The sequence below is a fragment of the Passer domesticus genome, chromosome 4 (genome assembly GCF_036417665.1).
Source record: "Passer domesticus isolate bPasDom1 chromosome 4, bPasDom1.hap1, whole genome shotgun sequence".
Taxonomy (NCBI): Eukaryota; Metazoa; Chordata; class Aves; order Passeriformes; family Passeridae; genus Passer; species Passer domesticus.
Window position 1 is genome coordinate 27,724,846 of NC_087477.1, and position 15,284 is coordinate 27,740,129.

Genomic DNA, 15,284 nt, shown 5'->3' on the forward strand with positions numbered 1-15,284 from the left:
ATTCAGACACATCAGGTCTAAACTTTCTAGATAATTGATTAAGGTCTCCTTAAATGCCACTTAAAGTGGCATTATTAGTTCAATAGCTTCTCATTTCAACTTTCTGCCTCTTTTCTACTTGGCAATAGTTTAAAACAGAAAGAAAATAACAGCAGTGAAAATCAGACAAAGAAAAAATGGGTTCTAATATTTTCATTAAAAATTTGTCTTTGCTACATAACTTTGAAGGAAGAACTGTAAAATGTTGCTCTGCAACTAACAGCTCTCTTCACCACAACACAATGGAGCAGTAAATCACCAAAACAGAGAAAGCAGACTTTTAGTTTGGGTGTAATATAAGGTTTTTTTTGGTAAAAGGTTCATTCTTTTCTTCTGTATACACTCAGGGTAGTTCACAACATTAATGGGTATGTTAATATATTACGAGATGGAACAGTATTTTCTCCACTACTCTGGGCTAGCTATTCCTAAGTAGTTGAGCCAGGTGCATGGTCTAGATTTGAGTTACAGGTCCATGTCTCACTCATGTCCTCACTCAGATTTGAGGCAAGACCAAGGTACATGGATTTTTCTTGTCACCACATTCCTGACAAGGGGAGGAGGTGACAGGAGGGGGTTGGCCAAGTGTCCACACACTACAATACTTATGTAGCCAGGGTGACATAAAATGCCTTGGAGAAGGCCACAGATGTTGAATTAGCAAATTAGTGATTACTATCCATTCATGACTTCCAACAACTAAGTTAAAAAACAGAAGATCAAAAAAGCATTCCTGCTAACTGTGCTGTCAAAGAGTTTTAGAAATTAGGAGACGTGCAAAGAAAAACTGGTTCTTAAGCTTTTTTTAAAATTTATTTTAAATCTTCAGGAATCCTGCATCTAATGTTCTCTTGAGTAGAGCCATCAAGAAGCATAAGTCACTATCATCCATTCATGGAATCTATCTCTGTTATGAAATGCTTCTCCACACTTGTGCTAATTCCTTCTGAGATACTGGCAGCAGATAAAATTATTGCTGCTCCTTTTTAATTTGAACTCCTTCAAATTAAATCATGTAATTGTCAGTAATTGTACTGCAGCAACAATTTTCAAGCAGAGAACCTCAGTGACTTCAATGAACATTAAAAGCCAATGGACCAATAAAACTTAGGCAAAGAGTTGTACCACTCTTCTCACTTAATGTCTGTTTATACCCACAGACCTTCCCAGGAGTGACAGACAAGAAGCAAGCCCAGACAATCCTATGGATGTGCTCAGGGCAGCAGAGCCCATGAAGAAGCCCTACAAAGTTGCTCACAGCAATTTTAGGGGCTTCAAATGAATTGCATCAACACAGGGACCAGGGACCATTAGAGAGACAAAAAGGCATCTTTTTAGGAGGGAAACATGACTTGTTATTATACAATGCAATCACCTCTCTTCCTCTGTTTTTGTATATTGTCTTTCTCCTTAGCTGACTGCCAGTGCTGTAATGAGTGAAATATGTTAGTGAGAGCAAAACTAATCCCCAGGATTATTTTTATGAAGGAAATATATCACCTCAGTTTCTTGGTTGTATCAGCCTCGTGATAGTTTTAAGTTGATTCTTTGGAACAGATTTGCTACTTTATGACAATGTAATGATTTTATCACTCCTAAATTTCCTCTTGTCATTAAAAAAAGAAGACAAAATCAACCACCACTGTATTATTCCACCTATTGGTATTATAAATATCTTAATGGGATAGCTTTCCAAAATTCTTTTCAGAGGCATTCATTTATATTACCTTTGATTCAACCACAGCTGCATTATTGGCATTGTCATTATCATTATTCTAATTATTTACTGAGTACAATATGTCTCTAAAATCTGAAAAAGTATTTTTGCTGTTTTGACTGTCACTGGAGTTAAGTATTTGTCTGTATTTCAGGTACAAAAAGAAAATAGCAGAAGAGGCTGTTTTCAGACACTTGAGTGTAGGAGAGAAAATTTTTACACTTCTTTTTAGGGGAAAAAAATTTTTGCCTTTTCTTGCTATTATTGCTCTGAGGCTGGAAAACAGATGAGTGGTTCTTGTTTTCTTCAAAGTGTGTACATCCAAATTCTGGCACTATACATGGTTCCTAGGTGAGCACAGAGGACACATTCCATGATGTTTGCACTGTGCCAGTGGATGCAGTGTTTTACACAGAGGTTTGTTGAGGTTTTTTGTAACTGCTGACTGTTCTGCCTGCTGGAAAATCATCTGTCCACAGAGTACTACTGATTTCTACTATTGAAGTGTGTAACAGGTAAGTAAAACCAAGTACTCTACCAAGTAGTGACAGTGCTGCCATTGCCACAGTGATCTCCCATCCTTATGGGTAAGGGACCATGGACAATGATTACAGGAACTAGACTGCAGAGGATAAATGTAAAAATGTTTGAGAACCCTTGTTTTAAAACTATCATTTAGGTTATATGGGGTTTGGGGTTTTTGATTTATTTATTATTTTATGTAATGTACTCATTCCACAAATTCTTTACTCTTTCAGTTTAAGAGCTGGAGTCCTGCTCCTAGGCACATTCCCTTTCTCCTTCTCTGCAAAGTACATAAAGCCTCCATTCTTGCCAGCCTCCATTAAACACTGCAACACAATTATCCTCAGTCACTGGACTGTTATCTCAGGGAATTGAATTAGACTTTCTAGCTTAGAAACATCAAATTATTTACACAAAATGTTATAGTTGAAACAGATCCAGTGTAGAGCATTACATGATGATTTTTAAAAAAGATCAGATTTAAAACAGAACTGAAAGTTGTATCTGATCCTGAGGGTACCTGTTGGGAGTCTTATCAATCAGGTTAGTGCTTGTTCAGAAGCATGGAAAATCAGTTTTCCATTTAGCCTTGTCTCTAAGTTGCAGCTGTAAAAGTTTCCTCAATAAAGGTTTCTTTGGGATCAATAACAGTTCTGTGGAAAAGTCACTTTCAGTTTTCCACAAGTACAAGTGATCAGAACTTTTAAGAAATATGAAACAGCCTTAGATGGCTGTTCAAAAACACCCCTGATAAGTCCATTCTGTTTGGATATCTTGAACATAATGGTTATCTTCAGGGGCAGAAAGGGAAGCGTTCAGCAAAATACATAATTATATAAAGTAGTTTTTTTCCTGAAAAATGTGCAATATGTTTTCATCTCTCTATTTTTCAATACACACTAAAAACCTCTGAGATTTTTGCTCAGAAAAGTCTATCCTAATTGGCCTCTTGCCTTACAGCTGAAACAAAATTATCAGTTAACATGTGCTATGCATTTCAAATAGATCTAGTTTGTCACAATTATCATTTAAGATCCCTCTGTCAAGAGTGTGTCAATATAACGTTCATCCTTGAAGGCTTTTTGATACATAGTCCTGACTGTTCGAGGCATAACCTGATTACAACTTAAAACTTCTTTATATATCTGAATTGTGACAAGAAATCAACATGGAACAACACTTGACAGCATTCCAGAAGTAAAATATCTTCCAACAGACTTAAGAGTTTTCTATTGGTACTTACCCCATTACTAGATGTAATTTCTCACCTCCACCTTCCAACATATTCCCACCAGTGCCCATTCCCCACTCACTGTCCCAACCACAGAAGTGTTCCCAGTGGACAGGAAGGAAGCTGTTCATCCCACCAACCCTCATGTCTGAATTTAGAGGGTCAGTCACTTTTATGTGCCCTTCCAACCCACGCAGTTTTAAAGCAGCCTCCCACCCAGGGAAGCTTGTGCTACATTTGGGATTGAGCCAAGAGGGAATGAGCATTCCTGCTCCTCTCCAGGGCATCCCTGAGCATTCCCAGGCCCCCTCCTGTGTCCAGCTCCCTGGGCATCAAGAAGCATCTGGAGGGCAGGGGAGGCCTTAAGCCAAACTTGCTCCCCCTGGCACCATAGCAAAACTCATCTGAATTCAGTGGGATGGAAATGAGCCCAAAGGTTGAAAATACAAAGATATTACTGTGGAATGCTGGTGCTGAATAGTTTAATTTTGAATTTAAAGTGAGGAAGAAGTGAAGGGAAAGAAAATAGTTTGATAAGAGTTACAAGATGCTGTTTTCCCTTCCCACTATGAGTTTTCACTTCTTTGCCAGAAAGAACTGTGGTGTCTTTCATCATTACTCTTTTTTGTTACTTAAATTTAATTAATACCTAAAAAATATTCTTCCCATTTCTCCCATATACATGCTAAAATATAAAAAGGTAGAGGTAAGTATAAAATCCAACCTTTATTCCACTTTGAACAAGCTTGTGTATATCCAAAAAAGGTTCCTTGAGTATGTCTCCTTCGGGAGTGAAAATCTTCACGTATCCTTCTTTCTCAAGGATAAAGAGGCGATGGGATCCATCCCCACAATGTACTGCTCCAACAGGCTGCCTTAGTCCACTCACAACTTCCTGAATACAGAAGCAGTTGTGCTTGTGTTTTCTAAAGAAATTTAAAGAAATAGTGAGACATTTATTCTTTCTCGTAACCATGACACAACAGTGTCCCTAAAAGATAAAATTATTGTTGTGCAATGATATTAAAAACAGGTTTATAATAAAACATTTTAAAATATATTAATGTTTAATTATTCCCTTGCATTAATGTATTAATTATTCCTTGAACGTATGCAAGCACATAATACAGAAAATCAGCTTTAACTTCCCTTGAGGAAAGTGTGGTCTGCATACAAAAAAGAGAACATTAAATAAACTTAGATCCAAAATGTAGAGCAATGGGAGGGGAAAAAGTTGGCAAAAGAAGAGAATAATTTAGAAATACAGAATTTGGACTATAAAATAAACACAGTAAATTTCATCGCTTGGATAAAATTTGGATTCTAATATCCATTTTAAAATAACGACTTAAGATGGAATAATGTAATTTAATTATTTTCACCAAAAAAACCCCCACAAATGAAATAAATTGAAGATCACAACATAAACATTTTACTAATAAACTTCTCGTAGGTTTTTAATAATGTTAAATTTAGGTACAGATTATTTCCCAGAACTATGAATGATCCATGGGCTGGACAATAACCAAGATCCACAGGGTGGATCAGAGCAGGATTCTAACACCTTTTCAGCAAGGCAAATATCAAATGGTACTGAACTGCTGAAGCTGGTGTAACTTTCTCTTTTGACGTACACTAGCAGCAGCAAAAGAAAGTCACATCTGGAAAACACAGCTGCTCAGCATGAGCACACACAGAGCTGTTTCACTGTGAAACCACAGGCTTTGCTAGGGTTTTTTTTTCAGATTAAACAGCATTTATCTTTATGAACCTGCTGATCTCTTCCTCTTTGTCGTATTCTTCCATGTGGTCCAGGGAGTTAGAAGCTGGCCCTCGCACTTGTTTTCTTGGAAAATCTGGAAAGCACACACCACCATCTTTTCTTGCATAGTAATAGCAAAACTCATCAGCTGTAGTTTGGAGAAAACCTTAAAAATGCAAAAGAGCATACAAATATTTAGTGTGTTGTCATGTCTGCAATTTTGTGTCATCAAACTCATCTTTAAATAGATTATAGTGGAAAAGACATTTTAAACAAAGGGCTATCTGCAAAAAGAGAGTCTGCTCTGAGTAAACACAAATGTATAAACACAAACTGAGCATTGCCTTTTACAGTTTATTCATCTGTATTTGTATTAAACCTCATTTTCAGTGTGCTTAAGTTTCATTCAAAATGACACAATCGTTCACTCACTAAAAAATTAAGAGACAAAGTTCAGAGTTGAGGCTGTGACGCACTTCTCCCTAATTTTAACCCTATCAATCAAGTGCAGTATCTGCTGTAAAATAGCCTGAGCAGCTTCTGTTTAACTTTTTAAAAATAACTGATTAGTTCTAGTCAAAATCTCAGTGAAGACTCTGATAAAAGACATGCAGAAAAGTTTTGTGGAATGGTGCCAGCAAAGGACATTGGTTGGAGAGGTGAGAAGTGGGAAGTAGTGCTGAAAACTGCACCACGTTGACATCCAGCTGGCCTCTGGTTGACTCCTAGCATTAAAGTAGCTGAGCAGTGTCCCTTGGTGAAGTGTACTTCCTCAGCCCCATCCCCTGGAAAGGGGATATGTCTCATTCTGCAATGGATGAAAGGTGGTCCTTAGGTTTTAGGTGAAAATGGGAAGGACTTTGAAGACCCAGAGAAACACAAAGTTGATAAAATGGGAGCCTTTGAAGAAAAACCCTGCCACTATGGTTATTACTTTCTTGAATTATGTTTAAGGACATAAAAAAAAAATCTATTTCTGTTTACAAACCTATTTCTAGTAATTTCAATCCAGGTTTTAATCAGGAGTATTAAATCCAAGAGGACAGAGTCTGGCTAGTTATACACGTACTATTTTACCAGAACACTGTCGAGATTATATGTCTTAAGTTACCTTCGTTCCTGTTTGCATTACTGGCAACTGTCTTAGGATGTACTATAGTCCAGGACATAACTCATAGGATACACAGAATTAGCACTTAATTGGAATTAGAGGCCTAATTTATGCATGGCTTTACCACTTGTGAATAATGCAGTAATCCATAGATCTTGGCCATAAAACCTCTGGCTTACAATGTACAATAAGAGCTGATCAGGGACAGCTGTGTTTCGTTGGAAAATGCCAATTTCTTACAAGCAAAGCTTTTTCAGAAACATTATCAGTTTTGACAAAATGTTACTTAACATGATGTTTCTGGTCCAAGCTCAAACTTCTGGTCTAAATGAAAAAGACAGAACCAGACAGCAAACCTTGTATCACTATACTCCAATGTCTTGTAATTAGGGTGTTTCATTAGGAAGAGGAATATTCAGGTCAATGCCCCTCATCTGTCAGACAAGAGTTTGACCCTAAGTCTCCCATTTCCCAAGTAAATGTCCTAACAACGACTTTATTAGCTATCCTGGGGTGGTCTCTCTGTGGCTTTCTTCATGGAAAATTTCGAAAGAGTTCAATTTCTTCCTTATGTGGAATAGGAAAATTTTTTGGATCCCAGAATTCTTGTGGAGTGAAAAGCCTTTCCCACCCAACTATACTTCTTTTCATATATATCTTCCTTTAAAAATATTGGAAAAAATGACAGGACAAAGCCTGTCTTTGATTTCTATAAAATAATATCTAGAAACACATGGTAGTATGTTGTGGTGTAAAAGTTTAATTACCATGATTTGGAGCTTCAGTAAATTTCATCTCTGAAGAGCTGCTTTTAATTTATAGTAGTTACTTGGAGAAAATGGGAGATGTAATTTCAAGTGGAACAACTGAAGAGGAACTCTGATATAATCATAGAGTAGTATTCCAAGGCTTGTAAATATAATGCCAAAATCAAAGGTAATCTAGAATCTTACTGTTGAATTATTTGACTTAAGAATACAGGGGTTTGTCTTTAATAATTTATTTCTCTAGGCACAGTGGGTCATTTGAAAAAATGCAATAGCAGATTAGAGGTGTATGATTACTAAGAATTTCTAGAATTTTCCAAGTATACAATTTACTAATCACTGAAGATAAACTTCTCTTGGCTTGAGTGTTATCTTTAGTCAGGGAAACCCAGAGCAGGTTGTGATCATGTTGTTCACTCAGAACATGTCCATTTCAAATAACAATCAGATGCAAACTCACTTGAGCAGCACAATGCCTTTTCTTGTATGTAAGACTAATCCCTTTGCCTCATGAAATATTTTATCATGCACTAAAGTGCATGCTGCACTGCAGTTGCCTTTTGCTGTTTAGCAAACCCTTCAGCAGATTCTAGAAAGGATAAGGCTTATGGACCATTTTCATTAGAAATGCTTGTAAAAAAGTGGAGCTAGAATTCAACTATGAAAAATGTTGCATTACTGGAAGGAATGTGACCTCTGTAAATACAGTTTCACCTGTGCGTTAAGGGTGGAATTTTGCTATTTTGTTCTATAAAAAACATAGTAATTTAGGAAAAAAAAACCCTCCATGTCTTATATATGCTCCATTTAACATACTAACAGCTTCACTGAGGACATTTAGAGAAACATTTTCTTCTGCACTCCTATCTGCTTGTAGCCATTTATTATCTTCTTTCTCATGCTTAGATTGTAAGGTCTTTAGTGTACAGTTTGCCATTTTGTTCAGAGTTTGTACAGTGTCCAGAAGAATGGTCCCTGACAAGTGCCCCTAAGCACTAGAATTGTTTGGAGAAAAAGAAAAAAAAAGTAATAGGGACTGCAACCCTTGGTCCTGTGTGAATTTCTGTACTAACTAATTTATTTTAAAAGACTCATACTTATTATTACAAATTTCCTACCAGCTGTGTATGCGTTGACAGAGCGGTGCCTGTGTTAACAAAGAAAATTGAAATCACAAAGGATGATTAAACATCATGTTTAAGTGTCAGATTTTGCACAGGCTTGCATTTCTATGCTAAACTTTCTGTCTTGCAAACAAGAATCCAACGACAGGCTTTTCAGTTAAGGCAGCTACAGTGAAGGCTTTCTGTGTTCGCCTTTATAAAACACTGTGGGAATAAATTGCAAGATTAAAAGCCTTTTCAAAGGAAAACTGCTCCCAGCTGATCCCCACCTCCTCTCTCCACTTGTATTTGCAGCCAGTTGTTCCTCACACTGTATCTCCCTTCCTGTCCTATCTTCACCAAATTCCAGTTTGCTGGATTCCCTGATTTCCCATTCCCTTTCCTCTTCTCTTTGACACACAACTCCAGTGCCACGGTAGCACACGTCTCAGTCTTTGCAGCAAGTCAAAGACTTGGCATTGCACACAGGACTGAGTACCATCCACTCCTCTGAGCAAACCTGCAGTGCCTTTGAGGGCATCTGGAAATCAGGCTCACCTGCTTTATTTCTGCTGTGACCTTGAGCACAGAGTTCAGCATTGTGTCAAAGCAGCCTTTACCTTTTGGGGATTTTTTTCTGATTTGCACCTTTGACTGCTAGATGTGAATTTGTTCACGAAAACCCCACATTCTCCTCTCTTCTCAACTGCCAGTAAAAACCAAACCAAAGACATAATTTCAGACAGATTGTTTCAAAATGTGCTAAGTCCACTGGTAGCTCACATCATTTCCAGCTGGTTTTCAAGTGACTGATGACCCTCTTCTCCTGCTCAGACACTGCAGGTTCCTGCACACAGGCAGGGCCAGCGTTGATCCCCTTCATGCCCTTGTTACCAGCAGCAAATTTACCACCCACTACTACTTTTCTGCAGGTTGACTATGTTGACTGTGACTATTAATCAGTCCTGTTAGAACTTCTGGAAGTGCTCAGTGAGTTGTAGAATGTCTTAGAATTCCAATGTTTTGGGCCAGAATTCCAACATTTTGGAACACCCTGTTTGGTGCTTGAAAAATCCTATCAGACGTCTGTTCTGGTAATGTCTGGATTCAGATCTGGGCCTGGATCTGAATTCACCCACAATCATCTAGAACCCATTTCTTCAAATGAAAACAATGGAGGCCAGATAGCTCAAAATCTCTCCCATGTCCTTGGATGGCACCATGGCTGTGGCACAGGTTTGTTCCTTAGAATATGCCACTTCCAATGACATGGATCAAGTTTCTGATTATGTCTAAAGGCAGAATCAGCTGTGATTTTCTTTACTAGCTATATTAGTAATAAATATTAGCCAGTCTTCCCTTATGGAAAGAGAAAACTTAAAATTCATATTGACTGAAGACACTTCATTAAATCACTTAACTCCAGTGTCTCCATCAATAATCCCTTAAACCAAGGCTTGTAGTAAAGATTAGATGAGAAATAATCAGAACAGTTATCTGGAATGAAGCAGAGAAGCTCTAATCTCAAAGTCTTTGTGAAACATTACACCCTCCTGCTCATCCACACAATCCTAACAGCTTCTGATATAATTCTGCTTGAATAAAGAATAAGGTCCACCTTTTCTCTCAATATTCCTTAAGAAGTCAGTGGAAATTCTGATAAAGTCATAACTGGTGGGCAAACTGCTGTCTTCAAAAGAGTTAACCAAGGATCTACTAGAGTTTTCATCTTTGCAGGAGACAAAACATAAATGAATTTTTGAAACTAAGTAATGAAAAAAACTGATGCATAATTTCTCAGCCTTCTTGGTTAATATGTGCTGCTAACATTTCAATCCCAGAAAAGATGCTTGCTGTCTTAAATTGTTAATAATATTTCTCATTTGCACAGGGATAAAATTATTTTTGTAGTCAGCAATTTCCTTAAACTCTGTTGTATTGGTGTTCAGAAACAATTAGCACTCCCTAATGGAGGAAGAGTAATTATTCGACACTTTAACAAATGCACAGTGAATCATTGCCAGAGACCTTGGGTTTGGGGGCCTGTTAATTTTCAACTCTTTTGTAAAATCCTCCAGGCTAAGCTGAAAACATAGCTTCCACATTTTCTATTTTTTTCTTTCTTTTGCAATAAATATTATTACGGATGTACAAGTCTCACAAGGAAAACAGAACCCCCAAATAAGTTATTTTAATTACTTATGTTTGAGAATGTACCAGATTATGGAACTATATTAAAATCCTATAGTCCATCTTCTTAAAAAGAGGGACCTGAATCTTAATGAATACATTTGGGAAATGCTAGAATAGATATCCATGACCATGAGTACCAGCCAACTCACCAAATTAATCCTGTTGGTGGATGTAAGGAAGCAACAAGTTTTTGTTAGTACAACCTACTTTCAGGAAAAGTATTTAGAACAATTATTAGCATCTGATTGATGTAGGAAAAATCCTATTTTAACTGATGCTAAATATGTAAGTTCTTTTCCTGCAAAGCACAGTGCTCTGCCCAGTGCTAAAGTTATGCTTTCATCTGGTTATCTTTCAAGGCAACCTGGGTGGTCACAAAAAGCACTTGACATCTTGATGCACTTCAGCAGTTTTACATATACACAAACTTTGTAGAAAAATAAATTTGTCATTCGTCACCACATATGTTGATCTGAGGAGCGAGGTTCCTGTGGCTGTAGCTCCTGTGCTGCTCAGCCTTTTCTCATTCTCCCTCCCTCCCTCCACCTCCTCCTTCTTTCCTTCTTTTCCCTCTCACTTTTTTCAATTAAATAAATTGTTTCCTCATAAACACAGAATGTCACAAAACAACTCTGAGGGTCTAGTTTTGCAGAATATGAAAATCATTTGTGCTAGCTACAAACTCATGTCAAAAATGTCTTTGTGCTGACTTCTTATATGGGCCAAACATTTAGAATATCTAATCTGTTATCGCTGTTCAGCAGGCAGTCTTGGCAACTATGATCTATTCTGCTTTGCTTTGGGGAATGTGATAAAGAGCAAGAAACAGCTGGTTTAAGAAAGCCTTAGAAACATCTCTTAGTTTATAAAGACAATAATAATATTTTCATATTTGAATGGGTTGAGATACATGTTAAACCACAGTAAAGGGAAAAAGTAAGTCAATTCAAAATGTTTTCTCAAGCCAATAAAAGAACACTGCAAAAAAATCCCTGCACTCTTGGGGTTTCAGAGAAAACAAGTACACACTGTAAACATGCAATTAAAAAACCGTCCTCCAAATCCCATCCACTTAAACTATCCCCTTTACTCAAATATGTTTATATTATATTACAAAGCTGTGTTCATATGTTAAAAGTGACTATTCACAAAATCATTTTTCATCTCATTATCAAGTCCTTTTTTCCAGTGTGTGTTTCTAGTTTAAAGAAAAAAAAAAGAAGAAATCTTAACCTATTTAATTATTTTCTCCTGTGTGGCATTGTTTATAAGTAGTGTTTGGACAGGGAAAAAAGCATAGTTTAAAAATGACAGTCTTAAACATATAAATAATTTACTATTGGGAATACCAAAGATGTTATTTAACATAATAGTGTCTTAAGACAGTGTTTCTAAAAGAGCCATCCTCTGCGGTTATTTTGTTGATATAGTTACAAGTGATAGCACACATTTGGTGACTGCCTCAGAAAACACAGGGCAAACTCTGCTTTTGGCTATGTCCAGCTAACTCCACTGACTACAGTGAGGAAGTGTTAGGTAAGTTAAGAATTTGCTTGTTAACAGCACGCTGGAAGTGATTCAAAGATCACAGAAGTCTATCAAATAGGGCCCTTTGATTTCAATGGGCTTTAAACACTGTGGAAAAAACATCAGTTTCTAGGGTAACAAAACCAGAAAAAACACTTTACTCATCAGCTTTTAGAGGCTACAGCAAACAGCCAGGACCTTTTATTTCTTGCATTTTAAAGCAAGTTATCATTTAGCGTAGCCTTCTCGATGGCCAGCTGCTTGTTTGCATTATTAGAATGAACACAATAATATCTCAGCAAAGGTAAGAGTTTCTGGTGCCTTTGACAACAATCAAACCATGTGTGTTTCATGGTGAGTTCAACAGCAGGGTGGCAAGAAAGCCCTCAAAGTATTCACCTCCTTACACAGGATGTGCTGTGAAGACATTCTGTCCCTGCTTGAGCAAATTCCCCTGGATGTCAGTGGGGATTTTTCCTGTTTAAAAGCTGGATCTATAACTGCTCAGGCAATATCAACATATCAGGACATCCTTTAGCCCCATATTTTGTTATGAGTTTTACCTGGTATGTGACCTCTGCAGGTGTAATAGAATTCTTTACAATAGTCTTTGCACAGGTAGGGAAGCATTAGTTCTTTTTCAGGAGTTTCCCCTTTCTCAGGTGAGTGGAATAGGTTCTGAGCGTGAGGTGAGCAGTGTGCACACTTGATTTCCTCCAGTAGCTTCGCACATTCTGTGTTGTTGGTAACAGAAAGGACCTGCAAGCCACAAACCAGAGACAAGTAAACCTGTGACCTGTGTCCCCATCCTCCACAAAGAAAGATTGCATGGCCTAATGCCACAAATAATGCTAATGGAACCAGTTCAGTTACTATGAATGCATTGAGTTTCATGCAAAAGCTATTACTATGAAATGTGCAATATGCCATTGGTACAGTGAGATTTTGATTGCTCTGATTTCTTATAGAGGGTTCTTACAAAATCTTCTATAAGATTTCCTGTCTGAGCTTGCTTCTCAGATAAGAATAACCATTTAAGTTATTTTAAGCACCCGTGCCCACCATCACATAGACAAATTCTGAACTAGAGGAATCATTTACATAAGAGGGACTTACACCAGCAGGCCCACCCACTTCTCTGAAACACCTAAAATCCTAACTTGTAAGGTGGCCTACTCAAATGCTTAGAGACTAAAAATTTAAATTCTTGCATCACAACACATCAGGAAAACCATGTATTTGTAAAATAGGTGTATCTGAACAACACAAAGCCTGGCTGCTGAAATGACTGCTGTGGAATTCAGCAGGTGCCATGGATTTTTCATGCTTTAAACGCTGCTCTGCTTTTTGCTCTGTCTAAGGCACACTATTTGGAGGTGGGAAACCCTGTATGTTTTCAGACATATTTTTCTATTTTAAGTGCAGAAGTAGAATTTGCAATGTCTTGTATGTGTCAATGTGGAAACTGTAACTTTGTCCTGAAAAAAAGCATATATTACAGATGCATAGCACTTAAAGAGGCACGAAACCACAAATGATGATGTGTTTAAGTAAACACAGAAGCCTAAGTAGTGCAATGTCATCAAATAATGAAAAATAATGGCAAACAGCGTAGTTGTCTTTATTAGCTTTTGAATGCTTGTACTTTATTAATCTATTGTTAACTACATGGATTGTTTTTTGGTCATTCATCCCAATGGTGGGCACTGGGAAATGTGTTCTCTCTGTTGAGAGGGTCTGAATCTGACCAGTGCAAAAACAAAGCTCAGGTTCTTTCTACTATTTATATAACACAGTTATAAACAGAGATTCTAAGACACTTATGTTAAGAAATATTGATGTCATAAATACATGTATGAAATTTGTAAATATTTGCAAATCACACGTTTGAAAATATTGCTAGTTTTTCTATAGTTTGTATCTCTGGTCTCGTTTACAGAAGGACTTTCCAATGTCATTCCCTTGCCATGTAACATTATAGGGAATTATCTAATTGCTTTTGATAAATCAGTTATTTAGTGCAGGAACACTCTGAATATGCTTCAGTTTGCTGTCTCATAGGTCAGCTCTCTTCTAGGACACTGTATTTTGATAACACAGGTCTGAACTCAGCTTTTTATTTACAGAGCATAATTACATAGACCTCAAATGCTTGAGAGAAATGCACTTTCAATTGTTTAAAACAGGTATGTATTCAAAATATTGCACAATATACGGCCCATACATTTAAACAACATCCTATTTATAACAACCTTAATTTAGACGGCAATCTCCATCCAGGAAAATTTAGTCTTACCATACATATATTGTCAAAAGACCATCTGAAATGTGCACTGAAGTTTAGTGTTGAAAGTTGGACCACTGATTAGAAGAACACCATTTGGCTTTTACCCTTATTCTGGATGTGCTGCCATTTGCTTCTAAAAGAATTCCTCCAGGTTTGCCAGGATCACTAAATGCATTAAATGTTCTGTTCTTCAGACTATCTCCTGTCAAACTATCCTCAGCTTCACAGCACCTGCAGGCGAGTAATGTGATTAACATCTGCCTCATATGGTTTATTATCTCACTTCAAACCATTCTTGAGAATATAATTATCCCAGATTTTTGTAAAGGGTTCATTTTTTTTTTTTTAAGTTTTAAGACAGCAATCAATCAGACAGAAATGACCCATGCATGTTCCATGTATAGCAAAAGGTTTGCCTTAATCCTGAATTCTTTTGGGAATTTCTTCCATGGCCACTGGCTCTTCTCTCCTGAAAAAGTTTAGATTCTTTTTGCCCATTTGGGCCATAGCAGTAGAATTCTTAACCTTAGTCTTGTTTCTTGAGTTTCAGATGTTGTTCTAGATATGGTAAATCTTGACAACAAGAAGTAAAAATATAATGATAACTGCTATAAACTATAACCAAAATATATAACAACTAAAACTTTCCACTTGAATACTGCTGAGGATTGCAGCCCAGGTAGTAGAGAAGACAACTGACATGCTTGCAGCAATCCATGCTGAGGATTCTGATGTGATTCTAATTCTGCACTAGCTGAACTTTCCTAAGGGCGCTATGATTCTGATATAGGGAAGCGCCTGTATAATTCAATCAGGTCATTGGCTGCCAAACAGGACAAAGTCTGAGGCCAACAGGGGTTGAGCAAAACCACTATCCATAAATACTACTTTTTAAGATCATCATCATGTCACTTGTTTCTTGAAGTAAGGATGAAATGACCCATTTTGGTGCTTCCATCAAAGGGCTGTGAGTACAGACCCTTCAAAGTACTTGCCTACATGCAGTAGTACCACCTGGTTTG

At 37.2% G+C, this 15,284-nt stretch overlaps 2 protein-coding genes across 3 annotated transcripts in view; one reads left to right on the forward strand and one right to left on the reverse strand.

Moving 5' to 3' along the window:
* Positions 1 to 15,284, forward strand: part of ANAPC10 (anaphase promoting complex subunit 10) — a 171,007-nt gene that overhangs the window by 139,318 nt on the left and 16,405 nt on the right. Inside the window, exon 7 of one of the 2 annotated variants that reach the window (XM_064416774.1) lies at positions 1,200 to 1,382. The exons of the other annotated variant lie outside the window; for it this stretch is intronic. The gene's annotated coding sequence lies outside the window, so the exon portion shown is untranslated. Of the gene's footprint in view, positions 1 to 1,199; positions 1,383 to 15,284 lie in introns of those variants that run through there. 2 annotated transcript variants of the gene reach the window in all.
* Positions 1 to 15,284, reverse strand: part of HHIP (hedgehog interacting protein) — a 70,808-nt gene that overhangs the window by 50,899 nt on the left and 4,625 nt on the right. Inside the window, exons 2-4 of the mRNA XM_064416762.1 lie at positions 12,539 to 12,734; positions 5,284 to 5,440; positions 4,237 to 4,438 (exon numbers count right to left, since the gene is read on the reverse strand). Of these exons, the coding sequence (XP_064272832.1) occupies positions 4,237 to 4,438; positions 5,284 to 5,440; positions 12,539 to 12,734 (555 nt within the window). The remainder of the gene's footprint in view (positions 1 to 4,236; positions 4,439 to 5,283; positions 5,441 to 12,538; positions 12,735 to 15,284) is intronic.